General features: G+C 40.6%; 2 protein-coding genes across 2 annotated transcripts; both read right to left on the reverse strand.

Moving 5' to 3' along the window:
- Positions 1-2145: 2145 nt before the first annotated feature.
- LOC136443566 (polycystin-2-like protein 2) lies at positions 2146-5063 on the reverse strand. The gene is made up of 3 exons (XM_066440849.1): positions 4989-5063; positions 4340-4572; positions 2146-3443 (listed from the first exon to the last, which is right to left on the reverse strand). Exons 1-3 carry the CDS (start codon positions 5048-5050, stop codon positions 3226-3228), a joined length of 513 nt encoding a protein of 170 aa, XP_066296946.1. The 5' UTR covers positions 5051-5063; the 3' UTR covers positions 2146-3225.
- A 170-nt stretch (positions 5064-5233) lies between these two features.
- On the reverse strand, positions 5234-18870 carry LOC136443020 (polycystin-1-like protein 2). The gene is made up of 23 exons (XM_066440069.1): positions 18852-18870; positions 18425-18532; positions 18088-18144; positions 17892-17953; positions 17564-17698; positions 16934-17024; positions 16262-16434; positions 15462-15695; positions 14661-15168; positions 14201-14343; positions 13498-13725; positions 12680-12952; positions 12026-12186; positions 11486-11664; positions 11042-11190; positions 10524-10653; positions 9599-9789; positions 9025-9133; positions 8081-8295; positions 7313-7487; positions 6161-6757; positions 5368-5598; positions 5234-5274 (listed from the first exon to the last, which is right to left on the reverse strand). The coding sequence occupies exons 1-23, from the start codon at positions 18868-18870 to the stop codon at positions 5234-5236; spliced, it is 4209 nt and encodes a 1402-aa protein (XP_066296166.1).
- Between the last annotated feature and the right edge of the window lie 2760 nt (positions 18871-21630).

A 21630-nucleotide genomic window follows, 5' to 3' on the forward strand; every position in this document is an offset into this window, starting at 1 on the left:
TCCTTAACAGGGCCTTAGGAGACAATGGTGAGCGAATCAAATGTTTGAGACTGAAAATGGCTTTACGCGCTTTTTGTGATAATTGATTTTGGCAAGAGAAAAACTGCCCGGCGACGACAACATCAAACCTAAATAGCAGTAAGAACTTGCGGTTTCAATGCTCTCTGAACCAATGAAAAAATTCAGGTCCTTGAATAGGCGTCCAGTTTTGTTAAAAATCACGACTTTTGTTTTTTTTCTGATTCACTTGTAATTTCCATTTTGTACAAAACATATTAAGTCTGTCTAAAGCACATTGTAACCCTTCTTCGGTCTCTGAGAAAATCACCACGTCATCGGCATAAAGTAGACAAGAGACAAAAAGATTGTGCAAAAAGATTATATTCGTATGTTAGAGACGTACGACGCAAGGTATGTTTTATCACTTATGTCAACAAATATTCGTAAGCGGACAAGCGAGAATAACCCATGTTTTGTGGATAAGGAGATGCATAAACCTTCAACTTCAACTTCGGTTACCCCCAAATAACCCCGCTAGGGGCAAAGTAGGGGGGGGAGGAGGTCCCAGGCTAAGGCGGGCAGGCCTCCAGCCTGGCGCGGAATGACTCAACCGTGGGAGCCGTAACAACCGCGCCAGGCAGGGCGTTCCACTCGGGTATGGTGCGGGGGAAGAAAGAATGTTTGTAAGAGTCTGTCCGGGCGTAAAGTGGTTGAAATTTGAGCGTATGGCTCAAACCTACTTTAGCTTTTGCGCTTTGAGTGTTTTGTTGCATTGTTTGTAATGTATGTTGTTACAAAAGTCAGTCAAAATCATGACGGTCCGCCAATCCCTTATTGAGTTATTCTCTTACAAAGTCTGAAACAAAATCCTACCCAGTAGTTTCAAACAAACCCCTATGAGACCCGAACCTACACCACTTAATTTCTGTCCCTAGAGCTATCTACCACTGAAAAACGATCATAGGATGTCCACAATACGAGCTAGGAAAACCGGTAATTCCACTGCAGTACCGTAAAAAGCTAATAGGAGGCCCAGTATCAAACTTGGCCTTCGTTTTCCCGACTTCTACCCACATACCATAGATATCATTAAGATCCATTCACATCTGTGTTATGCTGCTCACAGACAGACAGCTAGACATACAAACACACAAACGATACAGAAAACATAAACTTCTTGGCGAAGGTAATTATGTGAACGTAAACATAGGTGGCGCTTCCACGGGTGGGCACAGTGTTACATACACTTCTCGTGCAGCGCCTAAAAACACGTCATTTTCACGTCAACTTGTGTTTATAATAGGCTTGAAGGTCATACTAAATGTACATGAAGACGTCCGGACCTGTTTAGGAAGGTTTGCACTGAGCTTGAGTTTAACGTCGTATATATTTTTACATTTTACAAATCGGGACTATAAACCCTATCCGAGCCTAATTTGCAGTACCGCTTCCAGTCGCGGCCTGAAAAGTGTTAAGACGACCGCCAAATTGCCAAATTTCGGTCTTTTCGGGAATGGAGGAAATGGTAAAAGGCTCGCAAAGGGGTTGAATCTTTTTTGGCGTCTTTGACTTTGTTTTCCAAAATGCGACCATATAACATCAAGAACGACAATATTCATGACATTTTACATACAATCGAATTTTGTGTCAATATAGATCATATGTTTCTTATGCATTGTAGCAATAGTACTGATCGCGTACGTCTAACTTGACACAATATGAATGGGTACCACGTCCAAATTTCAATTACCTTTTGTGAAAAAAGAACATTTTGAACAGCTCCATGTGTATAACCTTCTTTGTCTGTTTGCCCGTCGATAGCTCCGATTTTCCTTTCAAAATGCTGTGAGGTATGTGGAGTGCGTAACGGTGCAATATAACCTTGGACGCCGGGGGGAGCCACTTGATGGGCTGAATTTTTACGGGGTCAAAACCATTCCAGTTTTTTTTCCTTTGGTAATTCAATACGACGACTTTGATGTAAACTGATGAATTGAAATTCACATATCGTTCTACATGACCAATCAACTTAATGATTTATCTTTATATCGATATTTAGGGTGAAAAAACATTATACTAGTAGTAGGCAAATATACTGTCACAGTTATTGTTTGTAAAATAAACGCACTGGTTTTTACTGTTTTGATAATTTATTGACCTCCATTATTTAACTTTACAGCCAGCTAGTCTTTCCTGATACGAAACATTTACTGAAGTACTGCGCTCTCACTGTATCCTTAACATATTCTTAACAAATTATGTATATTCATAAAAGCATATATGCATATTTAAATGGAATAGTCAATATGGCCGAATTGATAAGCATTTGGCTTAAACTTCATTATAAACAAACACAGTATACGATTGGACCTAAAAGAACAAAGTATAAGTATAGTGCTTTTAAAAGTGATATCCAGATTTACGGGATAAATTTGCCACTTAAAAATGAATTTGTAACAATGGTCAATATATTCAGATAATTTGTAACATTACATCAACATGTCATAAAACAGTTGATAGCTCTTCTATTATATATATTTACGTATAAAACTGCTCACATTCTTTTCGATCATATTCCATATGCAAAGCCATAAACCATGTATCATAAGCTCCCTCTGCCCTTACATTTACATCTGGCTTAAGAAGCGAGAAGAAGCTGAACCCATACATAATAGCATATATTACTCAAAATTAGTGCAGATATAGTAAGATATCGATCTTACATCGCTGCAAGGGTACTTCCTTTTTATCACCATGACCTGTACTTAGCTTGAAACTTTATTCAACATTTACAACATCGCAGGTTTATAAACCTGAATTGCGTTGCAAATTCACAACGTTAACAACCATAAACAATAAGTCAACATTCCATAAGAAAATGAGCTGTTAAAACTACACAGAGGCAGAGAACACTTGCCAAGGTTACAATAGATATATAAAATCTGTCGAAAGTACACTATAAATAACTTGTAAGCACTTGTAAGAGCATAAACGAACAATAAAGGTCATTCATCCATTCTTATCACAACACTTTATAGAACAGTAAAAAATTGCTTAACATGACTCATTTATGATATGGGAATGGCGATTTTCTACGATAGGATCAATTGTAGTTCTATATATCCTTAAAATCAAATGTGCCTACAACCTTCTTATTAGAAGCCATTATGATATAGTTACAGACACCCATGATCGAAGGCCGGTGAAATGACATGATCAGAAGCCTCAATCTGAAGCTGGTTCGATATTGATTGTTACGTTGTACTCAGTATTAATGACTGGACCAGTCTGTAGGGCACGTGTTTGGAACTTTGGTGCCTTGACGGTGAGAAGACGCCGGTTGCTTCGCGGAAGGACGGAGTTACAAATGGCCAGGCTTTCATCCAGCCCCTCCTGAAGAATGCGTAGGTTGGCCTGCAGCTCTTCCATCTTCGATACACCTTCTGAAAAAAGCAGTACAAGTATGATTAACGACTAGTGCTGCCACCTCTGAACCGTGCTTCCTGACACTCAGCTTCTCCATCTTCGATACACCTTCTAAGCAAAGCAGAACAAGTCTGATTAACGACTAATACTGCCACCTCTGAACCGTGCTTCCTTACACTCAGTCATTCCATCTACGATACACCTTCTAAGCAAAGCAGAAGAAGTCTGATTAATGACAAGTGCTGCCACCCCTGAACCGTGCGTCCGGACACTCAGCTCTTCCATGTTTGATACATCTTCTGAACAAAGCAGAACAAGTCTGATTAACGACTAGTGCTACCACCTCTGAACCGTGCTTCCTGCCACTCCATTTGAGGTAATCTTCCTACTCACTGACTCTCTGCCACTTTGTATTGAAATAACTACGAACACGTGCAAACCAAAACAAACAAACAAAAAACAAAGACTCCGTGCATGGAATCAGAAATCCATAACTGTATTTCATTTCCTAGATTCATAATCTTCATCGATGTTGTCTTATAAACTTACACATAGCGTAAGCCATAAAACAGTGAGTTAAAGTACAAAACTTGAGAAGATGTACCTGGACGTTGTCTGATTTGTGTCAGACGTGGAGGACCGATGCGGAAGTATAACAATGATACAAAATCTATCCATATCCGATAGTGTGATAGACCTTCTAGACGCCAAGACGTTTCGCCGTTAGAACGTTTCGCCCGCAAGAGGACGCCTATCCTAACTCTAACACTCATCCCTAACCTCAGTCTCAACCCTACCCTTGACCATGATGCAATGTCAATCATGATTATATCGCGCACTAATGTCATACTTCAATGGCCGAGTATTCCTTCTAAGTGCAATACTATCACTAGCTTGCTTGAGGTTATCTTACCTGTTTTATCCTCCTTATTTGGTGCGCTGTGGAAACCCAACATGGCCTTGAAGCTCCTCCACATGTGATCGGCAAGGTCACGGTCATGGGTGACGTCAACGTCGGCGGAGATGGCGTCACAGATGATGGTCATGAGGAAGTTCATCAGGAGGATGAAGATGCAGATCATGAAGGTGGTGAAGAACATGGGCCCGGCGAGAGGGTTGGAATCCAGCATTTCATTGGCGAAAAACCTGGAAAATAAGACAACAGGCATGAATATAGCATGAAATCCAATGCAAAGAAAAGAGGTTTCAGGAACCTTTCATGCGACCTTTCTGGGACCTTTGACCTAACTTCCTGTCAGTGTCCCCGGCATGCCTAGTATGTGGAAACCAGCCTGCCTTTGTACTTTGACCTAACATTTGACCTTCAATGCCTGTCATTCTGCAGCGACATCATATTTCTCTACTATATCGAAATAACTAGTACTCAGACACACAAGCAAACAAACAGACAAGCAGACATACCGTACACTAATATATAACGTTCTAAATAGAATGACGAAACAGAATACAATGTGAGTCTTGAACAACGATTTCGCATCTTTTTACGCATCATTGCTTTATGGTGGTACTCAGATCACTTCATAGTTTTTAGGAAAACGTACCTTCCAAGCACCATCTCAAAGAGCGTGAACGTCGTGTGGTACAGGTCCGAGTAGGACTCCATGTGGAGCCCAAAGACGAGGTACCCTTAAACCAAAGACGAATACACGAGGTGTCGGTATTATACACTCATTTAACCCAAAATCTTTTACCTATATCAGTGCCACCACTCGAGATCACTGCTATACATTGATTTGCAAACATAACATTAATTGACATGTGTACGCACAGTACCGTTACGTTGAATTCAAGCTGCAGCATTTATTTCATTGGCTGCTAGAGGTCGCTCTGAAACACTCAATGTTAGAAAAAACAGTAATGCCAATACAACCATTATTAGTATTCACCGGTATTTCAAACTATTCCTTTGTACGTAAGTACCTGAGCTGATGAACGCCATGAAGGCGACCGCAGCAACGACCAAGAACGACAGGAGCTCGTCCTTCATGATGCCGGGAAGGGCCAGCAGTTTGCCGATGGTCTGACTGAAGCGGACGACGCGAAGTAAGGAGATGGTGTTGATGAAGACGACGAGACCCAGGACGTGCTTGAAGCATGCATCCCACCATGCGGCAGCCGTCAGGTCCACAAAGTCTTCAAAACCCAGCTCTCCTGTCAAATACACATAAAAATCAAAGATATCAAAACCGGGAGTTCTGCTGCAGTACCATGGAAAGCCGCTCGGGGTCAATAGTCTAGTCATTTCTTCATACTAGTATACCAAATATCATAAAGATAAACCCTTATTGAATCATTCTGATCACAAACAAACAAACAAACAGACAAGCACACACACACAGAGCTTCCTGGCGAAGGTAATTATGGATAGAATGAGATGCAGCACTAATAAAAGACGCATTTCAATAACCAGATGTAAGATTTTGCGTTACAATTTTTAACAAAAAAAGTTCTTCATGACGGGTAATATGAGCAAACCATATTAAAAGTCTTTACTTTAATGTGAACTTCTGTTTTGTTACATAGTTATTCAAATTCAGTGTTCAACAAAGTTTACCCCCTAATGATATAGTGGGCTACTAGATGAATGTTCTCTTACTGCATCTGTCTTAGGTACGAGGTGTTAACACGTAAGAAAGACTGAAATATCAGACATAAAGTTGGATTTCTTCCTGTGTTTGAAATGAAGGCGTGATTTGTTAAACCTGGGACATACCGTTACTCTTGGCCACCATGTTGAGTGTATCAGTGGCCACGGCGTACCGCTTGATGAAGACAGAGATCACTGTGGCCGTACCGACGAGGCCGACCCAACCAAGAGCATTCCAAAGCGAAGCACAATACCCCCACCCCTCCTTCACCACTGTCTTGACCTCCTTTAAGAGAAGGACTAGGTAGAAAAGCGTGAAAACGATGTGCAGGAACAAACTAACATAATCATTATCGCTTTCGTATTGAAACAACCGAAAAGACGTGATCGTCGCTTTTGGCATGAGGCTACCAATTCCAGAACGGTCTATGGCCATCTTTACAACGCTGAACAGCTTCAAATTTGGGTTGTAGAAGTTGATGTCAATTGTAACGGACTTTGTGTATTTGTCCAAATATTCTGAATCTCTCAGAGCATTAAAGAACGACATAGCGGTTTTATAGTCTAGAGGGAGGTTGAGAGAGTGAAGGTTCTTGCAGTTAGATTTTGTGTAGTTCGGGTGATTTGAGAGGGTAGGCATATCGAAACGCCAGCTGGTACAAGACATGTTCCCTGGTAGAACGTCCCAGCCGCGGCCAGCATCTTTGTCATTCGCCTTGGCACCTGCATCAAAGAACAGGTCGTATAATATAGAGTTAAAAGGTTATTCCAACACAAAAAGTTTACACATCGAACGGTTTGCAATCATAATACTGTAAGGGTACCAGATTTTATTCCATGGTGTAGGGATCTCATGGACATTCTGTATATGTTGCTAACTACCAACACAGATGAACTGTCATGCTAACATTAGATATGTGGACTAAAGATCTGGCTATACTACCGTTAAATCTTCCATATCATTCTACGGTATAATCAATTAACATGTCAGTTCAATGCTGTTCCTGTTGAGTAAAGGAGCTTAGTTGTTACTCTTTACATTTATATACACACAAGGCACTCTTAAGTTGAACTGCACTTATCATCGCTTTTAACATGATAGTGGATGATATCTTAAACGTCTTACTGATTAAAAAATATACCCAGTTGCTTAAGTACCCTATGTATTGTGTATTTCATTTCCTAGATTCATAACCTTCATCTATGTTGTCTTATAAACTTACACATAGCGTAAGCCATAAAACAGTGAGTTAAAGTACAAAACTTGAGAAGATGTACCTGGACGTTGTCTGGTTTGTGTCAGACGTGGAGGACCGATGCGGAAGGCCGCGGTGTTCTGCGCGAAGTGCCGGTCTAAGTATTTCATTTTCCGCCCGTTGTACCAGGCGGATGGGTACAGGGTTGGCAGCAGGACATCCTCAAGCCAGGAGTTAAACTGGTCAGGCGTCCTGATCTGTACGTAAGATAGATACTTCCTGTTATAAAGTCATGACACAAGTGATGCAGCAGTTCTCTTTGTATGGTTTTGTTTGTTTGTTTGTGTTTGTTTGTTTGTGTGTGTGTGCTTGTGTGTGTGTGTTAGCATATGTTTATGTTTATGCATATATGTATATTTGTGTGTGTTTTTGTGCATGTATATATACATATGTGTGTGTGTCTCTGTATGTGAGTTTTTGTACCTGTCTATATATATATGTATGTATGTATGTGTATGTATGTATGTATGTGTGTGGGTGTCTGTGTGTGAGTGTATGCACATGTATGTTAATGTGTGTGCGCATGTATGTATGCATGTATGTGTGTGAGCCTGTATATGTATCTGTGTGTGTGTATACATGTGTTTGTCACCCTGTGTTTGTGTGTATGTATGTATACAGGTGTGTACATGCGTATGGGTGTATGTGTGTATGCGTGTGTGTGTGTGATTGCACATGTTTATGTGTCTGTCTGTATGACTGTGTAGTCTGGCTCACATGTAAAATGATAACAAAGACTAGAACTCTTCACAACAATAGTCTAACAAGTATCCTTTGTTAAGCAGCTCACCGTATCGTAATCGTTCAGAATGTTGTTGGACAGTGTCTGCCTCTCGTGGAAGGCATGTGTGTCTTTGTCCATCTGTGCAATGTAGAAGAGGAGGGCAACGAAGATGAGCAACAGAAGAAGCTCCGTCATTGTCGAGGCCGACCTCTTACCCAGCTCCTTTTTCTTCTTAGCCGACTTGAGATTTGCTTTAGCAGGTCGACGGAGTTTCTTCGGCGCTAAAAAAGCAACAACAACGAAAAAGTAGGCCAGGAGAGATCAAAGGAGTAGCATTGTTTCCAACATCCTTGGATAAATATTGAGATATTCAAGAATTTAAGATTGATTTAAGTAGATGTATACATTCCCTTGAGGTTGCTGGATCTTTGGTAGCTCAGTTGCCAATTGAGTTGACATCACGATGACAATAAAAGGTTTAAATGAAGATTTGGCTTCAATTACTATGCAAATACAATATATGTATACCCACTCTAAATTGTGATAGTCTCAATCGACGCTACCACACACAAAATATCACCATGACACCTCATCGATTGGGAAAACAACAAGATAAAATGTTCTTTTTTCTGTCTCAGTAAGTGAGTTTTGCATTGTCTTGGAGATATATATCAAAGTTTGTTTATTTGTTTGTTTGTTTATTTATATCGCACTAAAACGCATAAATAGTGAAGTAATGAAATGTATAAGAAAAGTGCAGGATGAGAGATGCCTCATCCTAAATCCTCCTTCTTTAGAATGAGGAAATATTTATCAAAGAAAATGGATGTAACAAAAATCCCATAGAATATTTCTTAATTAATGACTGAAAAATAACACGATGCAAGATCAATGCATTTTGATAACATGCATGCTATAAATCAACGTACGCTTGATGAAATAGAAGATTTTGTTATGATTGCATACGTTTTTCTGTAAAAAATATTTGTCGAAAGTGTTTGAGTTCTAACCTGTTGAGTTCCACAGGTTCAGCTGTATGTCGTCCTTACGGATAGCTGGCGGGTTGGCGAGGAACGGGAGGCTAAAGATGGCAGCCAGGACCACAGCCAGCACAAAGATCTGTGGAGACAGTGAAAACATCATCATATTGTCATAGCATGTCCTTGCATACATACAATGACGTTATAATCTGATTTACATATTCTAAGGCGCAACAACAGTTTCATATTTGGCTTTGTACTCCAAAGTAGTAGAGATCATCACAACCTTCATAAAAGCTCCTACAGCTAGTAGCTAATAATGATTTTCTTAGAGTGTGGTGTTGCCGCTATTTATGATGTTCATATTGACATCGTTTTATCAGATTCTAAGTAGATGACAATTTGCAGCAGCATAAATAAACAAGACACAAAATCAAAATAAGGGGAAATCTACTCATTTTCCTTTGTTTAACTTGGCCATTGGAAAATGAAGTTGACAGCGTTACGTGTTACACTTATTAACCTTCGCTATGACAGAAAATATCAAAGCAACATATGTTGCTCCTATTATATCAGTCATAACAGGAAGGCTGTGATACGTTACCTGAAGGGTTTCTACCACACAGCTGGATCCCATGAAGGACAGGACGAAGGCCTTCATCCAGGCGTCACTCTTCTCCTTCCCCCAGTCCATACTGTACAGGATGACGAAGAACGTGGAGCTGGTGGAGACCAGGAACACGGTCAGCCACGCCACGTACCGGGCCCAGCGGAGCAGGAATTTCTGCAGGCGTCCTGGGGTTCAAGAAATAGCGATTTGATCAGGAAGGTCTGTTTCATACATAGGATACAGAGAACGAAAAACTGACAAGGTAATACTTCAACTACAACGTATGTAGCTTGATTTAATCCCCTAGGCCTGTCACACATAGCAGACCATGGCCTTCCAACCTTCTCCTGATCATAATTAGGCGTTATTCATGAGCAAGGTCATCTGTGGTTGGGAATCGGTCGTCGAGGTTCTAAAAGTCGTCTGCGTCAGTCGACTATGTTTGCATGTAAAGTTGTAAAAGACCTTACGAAAGTCGCTGTACTTTGGTCGTGTCAATAAAGATTTCTGTATGAATTTTAGGAACTCAAACTTGGGAAAGTCATATTCTTCTTAGATGCGAACTAGACTTAGAATAGGACGGATTCCTGGCCACCTCGAACTCAGAACTTGGTTGGATAGTGGTTGGGATTAAAGTTGTGGGAAGGTTCTGAAAGCATGACAGGGACTTAACGTACAAAGTACGTGTCAGAGATATTCATATGTTTACCGATAACAAATAGATTTCTATTGTTGCTCTCAATCTTAAAATACACGTATACTGCAGATGGTCTTCAATCAATTTCGTATTGAATACACTTGTATCCTTGTATATAATAATGTGCAAACATTTGTAATGTTGAAAACAGCTTAACTTGCTTCCTTCTTCTTCACAGTTAATACTATAACAGTTAAAGACGTTTTTGAGTTGTTTTTATACCTTGCTTAGATGCGCGGATTACCATCTCCGGAGTGTCCACAGTCAGGGGCGCCTCCACGCGGAATAGTTGTACAATCATCAGATTGACGGGAACTACCGTCAGGATAGACATCAGGCTGATGTACAGCTCCTGTGAAGGTAGCACATTAACATTTTGGAAGTAAGACATTTAGGGGGTAACAGATTTACATTTAGGAGGTAAGACATTTAGGAGGAGGTACTACATTTACATTTAGGAGGTAAGGCATTCAGGAAGTAACGTATATACATTTAGGAGATAAGACATATATAGGAGGTAACGTATTCATGTTTAGGAGGTAAGATATTTAGGAGGCAACTTATTTACATTTAGGAGGTAACTTATTTACATTTAGGAGGAAATACATTTAGGAACTACTAGTAATACATTTAGGAGGTTACACATTTGAATTTAAGAAGTAACTCAATGGTATTAAGATGACAAGGAGCCAGTGTTTGGGACTAAAGAACACGTGGAAAAACTCTATAATGATATTTACCTCTATCGTGAAACGAACAAACCCCAGGTTTAACACTCCTGTACCGGCAGTTGTGGTTTCTGCCTTGTACCACATCGCGCTGGCCAGCATCATGGTGTTCAATAGGGCAAAACAGCAGGACAGACGCTGCGACTTGGTGAAGCTTGAACCTGTTTTGAACCAGATGATACCGTATATAAGTATCATATAAGTTATATATAAATATCATATCGGCTGTATAGTAGATACGTTTTACAGGACCACTTTAGCAGATACTGTTTGGATTCAGAATCCTGTGAAATCTAAACATCTTCCCCCAAAGCAAACACTTAATAACTAACGGAAAAAAGAGGGCGTCTGCGTGAATTCAAATTCCAGCTTGGCCGCACCTGTGGTTGCCGGCAAAACAATGCAGTAATACAATAATTTCCTCAAACATCCAAATGTGAAAAAAAATATACTGACCAGGCGCTGCGACGAGGGCTGATGCCCACAGCTGTTTATCGTAGAACACGTCTCGAGTCGCCTCGCTGAAGACGTTGGAGAAGGAAGACAGCTCCTCCTCCGTACCGGCGTGCACCACCTTCTGTACCTCCCCGTCACCTTTGTCCTCCGACAACCAGTCGTTACAGGTGAAGTAAGACCTGAAAATCACACGTGTTTTATCAATATAATGTTTACAATCTCTTTGAGCGTCCTTTTCTGAGACATGCCGCATTTCTTTTCATGGCAGGAATATAGAGACAATGATGAAGTAGTCATGCTAATCATTCCAACCCCTTTAGGAACAAGGTACAAGGAGATGTTGATTATGTTTTGCCTCACTGAAAAGATAGAGCACGTTAAAATACATTTTGAAAATAGAACTTTTGCCAAGCAAATGACATATCTCTCAAACCATGCTAAAGGAGAAGCTTAGACACACAGCCTTGAAGATCGCCAGAAAAACACCCAATTCAAATTGGCAAACAGTTGAGGAGTTGAGTTATGTTTTTGAAATCTTACACCACATCCTTTTCTACATCTCTGACGACAAAGCTTCCGAGGAACCACGATGACGTGTCGCCTTCCCCAGAGTTATCATGCCAGATGTGCAACAACATCACTTCTCCAAGTGACTCTCGCACAGGCATGACAAAATGCAAAGTACTTCCTCGCACCAAAGCCTGGAATTACCAATGGTGAATGACAAAAATCTCTTCATTACTTTCATGATAGCAAACTGTTCCTAGTTCTGTTTTTTTGCTTGTTTTTACCACGCATGACAAAGGTACATTCCTCATGACCATTATATGTTACATCATAGCTCTTTCACTTCGCCGTTCTGATTCTATTTCTTATTTTGTATCTTAACTTCTATTTCATTTTAATGAACCTATGGCTATGCTTAGCTGAATTTGTATAGCGCATGGTATCAGTAAAAGGTTTAACTAACAAACACAGAAACACGTACACGTATCCTCTAGGAATAACTCTATTCTAAATAGTACATTTATTAGTACCAGGCCATACAATAAGACGTAATTCTGAAATATGTATGGATTATGAAATATAGTTACGAACTGCTGACAAAGGCATCATTCATTTTATAATTCATCTTAACGATAGTATCGGCACAGTTGACCAAAAGGGAAGTGAAAACAGGACATTAATACATACCTCTCCGCCTGGGTTGAGCATCTTGACCGGAGTCGTGCCCTTTGACCCGAAGAGTTGGAAGCCGACCCGTGAGGTGGTGCCTGCCCCGAACATGGACCCGGTGGTGACCGTGAGTTGATAGACGTGAGGTGCTGGCATCCTTTCCGGGGAGATCAGACTCACTTTGGACAGCGTCTTCCTCTTGTTGATGGTCGCTTTAGGACGTAAGTGTTTAACCCTTGTCCGACCCATGATGCGATCGTAGAGAGCCATTGGGGTACGGCGCAAGGTCGCCTGAAGACATAGGAACATCGTAGTTACGATACTTGCATTGTTAAACCCCCAGATAACCCCATCAGGGGTAAAGTAGAGAGGGAGGCCCGGAACGTATCAACTATGTGAGACAACACGACCGGGCCAGGCAGGGCGTTCCACTGAGGTATTGTTCGTGGAAAACTGCTAAACCGCTTCGTCTAAACCGGTCTTTACGTCATCAAAATACGTTTGACTGACACCACTTTGCTCTTGGCACTGATCAATACAATCTCAATTTTCAAAATGCTCAATATATCAATATAGCAGATTACTAGCTAGTACTACTGATATAGGAAGCTTAAGTGAAGAAATGTCATTGATTCGCTTAAAGTATCAATAAACAATTTGAGAAATTCATTGTACATCGTATGTCAAAGTGGAAATACATACATGACATTTTACTTATTTACAATTGCACCAAACAATAAAATGTGATACGACCCTTACTTACCCTATACCTTGCTAACGTGTTAAACATTACGTTACAGCACATTCAATGAGAAACAGGTGTATTTGCAACTCACCCGTATACGCTTTAAGTCCAACAGAGCCAGGATGAAGATGTACAGCACGTACTCGCCCATCACCGTGGAGAACACCGCGGCGTTGTCGCTCAGATTGCGGAAGTTGCTGAACGCGTTGAGGAAGTCGATGGAGTTGGGAACAGGGAGGGTCATGGTCCCCACCGCGATGCTAGACTCGGTCATGGTGCAGTCGCAGCTGACGACAGCATCGTTCAAGTTTACTTTAACCTGGTTTGGGTTCAAGGAGCAAGAACGATGAATATATAAACTTTTATTTGCAAATTCATTCCCGTCATACAAGGGTAAAACAGTAGAAAATTTAACAAGGGTAACAATTGTCTAACCAATAAATTAAATAGCCATACCTTCGTGTACCAGAGCTATCAACATGGCAGTTACTGTATGTGTTCCAAAATTACGTTTTCCTAGAACTATCGTAGAGGGGAACTCCTTGCCAAAAAGCTTTAAAACAAGATGTGCAAAGGCTAGGTGTGACAGGTCGTTAAGTGCAAAAGAACCAGCTGCTTCCGTGCCTCGTCCTTGTAAAGCTAATGCGTTACGCTGAAAGGTGGTTATACCGGCTATAAAGATACAGAAGGATACACCATGAATAAAGAGTGTCAAAAACTTTATTGTGATGTATGGGAACACAGTAAAACTGTAGCATGTCAAAGATAGGTTGTTTTTGAGTACGTCGACTTACGTCGCAATCACCAAGCCCCCATTGCTTTTTGCTGTCCTTCCACGAAGAGCAACCAAGGGCCGATATCGACAGCGTGTAGTCTTCCTTGTCCGGAGACTGCACATATGGCTGTTGAGAACGACCGTGGATAGACCTCGCAACCCCTAAAATAACAAATGTGTCAAATTGTCACTGTTGCCACGGGTGAGTCAACCAGGTTAACATACATATGCAAAATGACATGACATATGACATATGGAATGTCACAACATGTGCAGAGTGTACATAGGAAATATATCAAAGAATGTCTAGACGTTAGAAATTCCATCAATGATTGTAAAAGCCCATTTTCATCCAATACTACACAGTCTTGTTCTAGGTAGTGTAGCCTTATTAAATTGTAGTTATGTACCAGTAGATGTCATACTTTCTACATTGTAAAATTGCTGTGCGAGAAAGTTATTGTAAATAGCAAACCTACCTAATTTCTGTACTCCAACGTACAAACGCCCACCATGGTCAGTCGTGTTTGGAATGAAGGAGATCGAAAAGTTGGTACCCCTGAGCCAAGCCTCATACCCGTCTTCTTTGACCACTCTCTTTTCGGCATACTTTTCAGCTGTCGGAAGATATCCATACGCGGAGTACACGTTAAAGACCGCGTCTACGTCACGCCAGTTCGTACGGACAACGGGAACGTTGTGCTCCGGCACGGCAAAGGCGTGGTACGTCATGTTTTCCCCGTTGGAAACTCTGACGGCGCTTATCATACCATTCGGATTTTCCGTCGCACCTTCAAGCGGTGGTGGATTAGTTGGTTGTTCTCTTGGTTGCGACGATATGAATGGAATGTTCAGATTTAGCCGTTGTTTTTCGCCGAGGTTCTCCTGTTCATTTGATTTGACGGTCAAGAACGCTACGGGGGACGATATGTTTTGTCCTCCTGTCGATTCAGCCCACGAGTACGGGTTCTTGTCGAAAACGGATATCTGCGATTAGAAAAAAACAAAAACAAAAAAGCAATTAGTTTAAAGTTATTACATCTCCTGCCCACGCCTTTTGGTGTTTTTCAGCCGTACTATCTGCAAACATATACAACAATATTGTAGTCTAATAAGCTTAAAATCATACATTTTCCAGGACAAAAAAAGTGACTTAAAAATTGCCGAAAATAAATCAAACTTTGTAGCTTGTCAATCACGTACACATTGCCTTGTACGACTTTACAAAACATGTACAGTAGCAAGATTGCTGAGTTTAATACGACTTGGTTGGGGCTTACCTGGACATCCAGCATATCGTTGGTTTGAGTTTCTTTTGCTCTGCCCGGGATATTTGCCACGATCTGATCGGAGTCAAGCTGGATGTCTTCGCTCGCAGGAGATCTCACCATAGCGACGGCGACGCTTGCTGTTTTAAAGCTTGTCCGGTACTTCATATTCGGAGGCTGCAACGCCAGCAGGGTGTCACCAACATGGTCCAAAGATGCCACAATAGACTGTGCTGTTTCCCGTTGCTAAGTTACACAGAAGACAGTTGCTAAGTTACACAGAAGACACAAAAACATTAGAAAATCATTTAAGATATCAAGACTTTCCAATTCTTATATAGAAATGATGTTCTGTGAGTATTATCATAACTAACCAGCATTATCCTTGAAAACATGCTGAAAATTTATAATTTTAGCCAGGACTTTATGCATATGCATACAAATAATCTTTGTGTGAAATAATGATACCAGAATTAATCTTGATACGTCGATGAGTGTTAGACATTCAGGTAATTAGATACGCAAGGTAACAGTTACTGAAGCACCTGGGTAGAAATTGGAGTTAATTATAATTTTGCAATATCACATTTTGTTTGAACCCCTGCTTCTCCTATTGGTCAGTTATTCCTCACTCTTAGTGCGCAGTTGACCTAATCTCACGACGTTTCTGACCTAGAGAGAAGAGTCGCTGTTACGTACTGTTATATTACATGTATATGTAACCGTAACCCCGTAGTGGCCTTTCCTACACACCTTGAAGTGACCTTCGGGTCTTTTTACGTGGCAACTATTGAGTAAAAAGAAATCCTCACCGCATCTTCCTTTTCCTTCTGCTTCTCCTTTAACATCTTCACCTGCTGCTTAGGTGAGAGATCCACGTTTTCAATGTCGACGTCACTTCCGAACAGGGTATCGGAAGTACTTCCGATCGGTGTTTCCGGTTCCGGTAACATGTCGACAGCTGTTGAAGCTGTCTGTACCAAGGCTAAGTGACGAAAAAGACGTATAGATGTGAAGAATCAGACCATTTCACTCATTATGAATAACATATGCATATACTTTCATGCTAAATATGAACTCATTTATTTCAGGTTTAGTAGGTTCCAAGTAGGGGATTATAAAATAAGATGTACAGAGGCGTCTGTACATATTTGTATATACCTGTAGTACAAGGGACCTTGCTGTAACCAATATGTAGCCAGTTTGTTGATCAATGTTTTTCGTGGGTAAGGCTTCAAGTAACGTTGGACCCAATGTATATTGTAAGTAATGCTGAAAGATTCATATTTCTTATGCATTTCAGGTTCATTTGATTTGCCATAACAAATAATCTATTCGTATATTCTTATCATTACGAAGAAGCGACAGGAAGGCGAGGCTGCTTGATAGATTTCTGCACCCATCCATCCGATTTGGAAAACATGTACAATTAAGCTAAGGTTTTTTGTCAAAAATATATGATAATAACCATAAATGTTTCTCACCATCAGCTATGGTCGCCATGTTCTCTACTGATGTGCCCTGTGACCCCTTCATGGCATCAGCAAGATCCGATACGATATCTGCAGCAGATTTCTGGGAGACAAATTGACACAAATTGAATCCAAATCATAGATAGATATTATTTGATGCGACTGTAACGTTATATCAAAGTGTCCGTCATTACATAGTGCTTCTTCTTATTTGCAAACAGCTCAAAGTCATGTATAACATACTGCTATGTGCAATGATCACGGGAAGCCAGTTGGAAACCCAAATCGACCGTGGCCCTCGTCATTTCAAGACCTATACACATACCAAATATCATCACAATCCATCAATAACTACGTGAGTTATACTGGCTGGGCACAGTACTTGGGTGCGGAAGCACACACGCACACACACGCTCGCACGCACGCACATACAAACATACATGTACACACATACACATGCATACACACACAAACACAGACGCATACACACACACACACACACACAGACATATACACAAATACACATACACACACAAACACACACACACACACCTACATTGTTATCACATACATACACATGCATCCATCAACACACACACATATACACACATACATACATACATCAATAGTATTTCAACCCACCAGAACTGAAGGCGGCAATGGAGACTTGTCATCCCCGTCAGCGTTGATGATCTCATTGATGTTTGACGTCACTGCAATGATGTCCTCTGGCTGTGACACATCAGAAATGTCTAGTCCTTCTGCCAACTCCTGAAGCTGTAACATTGAAGGAACAATACATGTATCAGAGTATGGGTTAGAGCTATAAGAGAATGTGTCGAGTGACCAGATACATAGATGCCCGAGGTATGTTTGCACTGAAAATTGAACTCACGTTGAATCAAAATGTGAAATTGGTAGACATGTAGTTCCCATTGACGTTAAAGAAGACGGCGTAAATACTATTTACCTTCTGTCCTGGACTTTCCGTCGTTCGTGCCAGAGATGTGGTGGGAATATCCTGGTCTGAACCTGAGATTATGATATTATATTATTAAATTGAAACCTTAAATGTATCGTACCATACATATATTAATCAAACTTATGTGTAAATTATGTTGTAAGCACACAAAAAAAACGATCCCCAAAAAAGGGACTAATTTCACCGGACGAGGATGTTGTTGAGATCAGTGCAGGCTCTGTTGACTTTCCAGTTGACGTATCTGTGAACGATCATTAAACAAGTCTTTGATACAACGTTACGTTGAAGCAGATACGACACATAAAGGATCAATAACCATATAATTACGAAACTGCAGACTCTGAGTAAAACATTTTAAAACATGCAATTTCTGTCAGAATATCAAAAAATACCATAACTTACAAAACATATGTAACATTTTTACATTTTGTACGCACATGCCGAAGAGAATCTATCTCAGAAGTATTATGTCTGTGTACATGTCTAATAGCTAGTTTGATAACACTGTATAATGATCTTACCGGAGCTTGTCGTAGTCCTTAAGTCTGTTGCTGCATCATCATCTAATTCAGCAATGGCATCAGGCTCAATTGTTGTCTTCACTGTACTTGCAGTGCTCTCTACAATACCTACAGTCGAAGTGGTGGTAAAATACACATTGTGGGACGCACACAAACACAGTTTATAGAACTTAAGCATTGTAACGTTATATTTGATAATATGCGAAGAATATCTGCTAGTTTCAAGCTAGTCTTTAAAAAATCCATTGTTAGTAAAGTGTTCTGAAATTGGTAGAAAGAAAGAAATGGTAGACATTGGGCAACTTTTCCCGACCATAAATTTACATTTACAAAGTTAACACTTAGACAGAAAACTTCTCAATAAGCTATTGAAAAGTAAATTATCATGCAGTTTCTACGTTATGTGTTTACCATTTATATTCTGTGCTGCGGTCGATGTTGACCATGTCGACATAGAAGTTGTCGCGTCAGCTCGTGCTGTTGTAAAAGCGGTCGTTGAGTATGGATGACCATCAGTGCTGACCTCGATTGACAATATCGGCTCTTTTGGGACACAATATATTCTGTCAAAGGCGTACATGTAATAAAACTGTGGTGCAAAAAAACGAAGATGAGTTGATGTAATGAAAAGAAAACTTACTAATAAATCAATTGAATATGCTCATTAATAGATAATTCTTATTCATTTTCTATGTGTCCATGTAACAAGAACATAAACAAATACCTGTTCTTTGAGAATAAGTAATGCCCACACTACGCCCATGCTCACTAAGGGCCGCCATCTTGATGACGTAAGCAGTTTCCGGGATGAGATTTGTGACGTTGTAGGATGTTTTGTTGCCCTCGATTCTGTTTAAATGAAATTGCTTATTTTGTCAGCCTGCTGCATTCTAGACGACTAAGGGATCTCTATAGCCACTAGATGGAGTAGAAGAAGGTCAACATAGTTTTTCGGCGTGACATTTTTATACACTTGGTACTGATTGTTGTTCAATCTGATAGATATCCAGTATAATTATTGTTCTTCACCTCAGGTATGTTATTGCACTGTCATATTCGTCTGAGATGTCTAACTCGTAAGAAGTAACGTTTGCCACAGCTGGCTTCCATTCCAGAAACATCCACGTTGCTGATGCCTTGGAAACTCGTAGACTCGAAGGTGGATCTGTGTCTAAAACACATTAGCGTACAAGGTTATGAGAAGATATTTGGCAAGAATATACATTGTCAGTCAAGTTTGTCAGTCATGTATATGTGTATGTGTGTGTTTGTGTGTGCATGTATGTATGTATGTATGTATGTGTGTATGTGTGCACGCGTCTGTGTGTGATTGAGTGCGTGTGTTTGTGTGAGTGTGTATGAGTGAGTGTGTTTGTGTAAGTGTGTATGTGTATGTGTGTGTGTTTGTGTGTATGTGTGTGTGTGTGTGTGTGTGTGCGCGCAGAAACAAACCCATGGCTTACATTAAAGCTGCAATCTCTACGATGCATGCCAAACTTAACTTCGAGTAAAATTTATTTTCATTATGAATCTTCAACAACTACTAACCTGTAACAGCTCTTGTACTGACAGCGACACTCCTCCCCATCCTGCTTACGGCCACCACATCGATGTCGTACTGAGTACCAGGAATCAGACCTGTCAACTCACAACTGTCCGCGTCTCCCGACTTCGCTAAGGAAGAACGCCTTCCATTGCCGGTGTAGGTTATGTTGTAGGTGGTAAGCGCAGCTTTTGGTGGTGCCCATGTGATGGAAATAGTGTCGGTTGTCCAGTCGTCCACACCTAAAGCTACTGGAGGGTCAGTTCCTGGAATAAAAAATAAATAAAAAAAGTGTATGTCCATTAACAGAAAGAAACGAATTTCAGCTATGATAAAAAGATATTAGGTAGACTTTGAAATTATAACTCATATGTCATCAAATGACCCATAACTTTGTATTATCAGTATGAAATACTATCAACATTATTTTCATTATTAATCTTTTTCAAATTCACGTACGAAATCCTGCTTTGAGGTGTAATTATATTTCCCTTACTTGTTACAACAGTAACAGTCACTTCCAGTCCTTCGTTGTGCCCGTTGATACTTGTGGCCGATATCACATATTCCACGGCTGGACTTAGGTCGTCAAAGGTTACATCGGTTCGACTGGTCGGTACGTGCCGTGTCACCAAGCTCTCTGTAGTATCACTCCGCCTTATCCACATCCTGTGGCCAATGGTGAGGGAGTTGGGCCTCTGCTTCTTCCAGGAAACCCGAACGGTCGTTTCGGTGATGTTGTTCACCTGAAAGTCTTCGGGGGGAGGCGTCACTAGAGAAAACGAAATGTCAGATTGGGAAAATGTTTGAGACAAAATATGCAAAGAACCTGGGAACCCATCTTTTCTAAAAGTGTCGTTCCTAAAATTTCGATCACATAACATATCCAAAGAAAAGACAACGATCATTTAATGCCCAATCTTTATTTACGTTTTGGTTTAATACGTATCGACCCGTATCTTTAAACATGAATTTGTACAACAATTATCAATATGAATATTCCACTGTTCCGTTGCCAAATTCGAAGCTGCTCTGGTACAAAAGTCTGCTTGGAGCGAAAACAACATTTTTCCACACAAACTATGAAAAAGATAAACAATGGATACTTAAACCTACGCGTCGAACAGATGACCTCAACTGGCAAACTGTCTCCGTATAAGCCATTAACCACGAGTGTTACTCTGTACTCCTGGTCAGCTGCGACATCGTAGAAAACAAGCATTTCGCTCTTGGGGCCAGCGGTTGTAGTCACTGTTCTGTTGTGGGATAGTACGTCGCCAGCAAGGATAAGATATGCGGTGTAGCCGAGAAAACGCGCTTTCGGCCTGGTCCAACTGATAGCGAGAGACGAGTAGGTTGCTGTTGAACAGGCGATGAACTGTGCATGTGGGGTGTCCATTTCTGAAACACGAAATAATCAGTCAACATTAATGACGAGCAAGATTTGATAAGGAGCACTAAGAAGAACTTTCAAAACATGCACGAAGAGAGCACCAGAGGACAAGTACCGGTGAGTGAACAAAACCCATGAAGCACCAAGCAGAGTACAGCACATTGAGCCCATGTCTAGTGGAGTAATAGACAGAAAATACTGACAACAACAGCAACAACTTGACTGAAACGTTTTGCGTAAACATAAGGACATTCTCCTCAATATGTTTTT

The sequence above is a fragment of the Branchiostoma lanceolatum genome, chromosome 10, assembly GCF_035083965.1.
Source record: "Branchiostoma lanceolatum isolate klBraLanc5 chromosome 10, klBraLanc5.hap2, whole genome shotgun sequence".
Lineage (NCBI taxonomy): Eukaryota > Metazoa > Chordata > Leptocardii > Amphioxiformes > Branchiostomatidae > Branchiostoma > Branchiostoma lanceolatum.

Coding starts and splice junctions, on each gene's coding strand:
- LOC136443020 (XM_066440069.1), bottom strand. Junction 9,790..10,523: donor AATCCGCGCATCTAAGCAAG/GTATAAAAACAA, acceptor CTTGAACCCCAG/GACGCCTGCAGAAATTCCTG. Junction 6,758..7,312: donor ACAAACCAGACAACGTCCAG/GTACATCTTCTC, acceptor TCTTTGATGCAG/GTGCCAAGGCGAATGACAAA.
- LOC136443566 (XM_066440849.1), bottom strand. CDS start 5,050: ATGGAGTCCTACTCGGACCTGTACCACACGACGTTCACGCTCTTTGAG. Junction 4,573..4,988: donor TTTGAGATGGTGCTTGGAAG/GTACGTTTTCCT, acceptor CTTATTTTCCAG/GTTTTTCGCCAATGAAATGC. Junction 3,444..4,339: donor AAATAAGGAGGATAAAACAG/GTAAGATAACCT, acceptor TGCTTTTTTCAG/AAGGTGTATCGAAGATGGAA.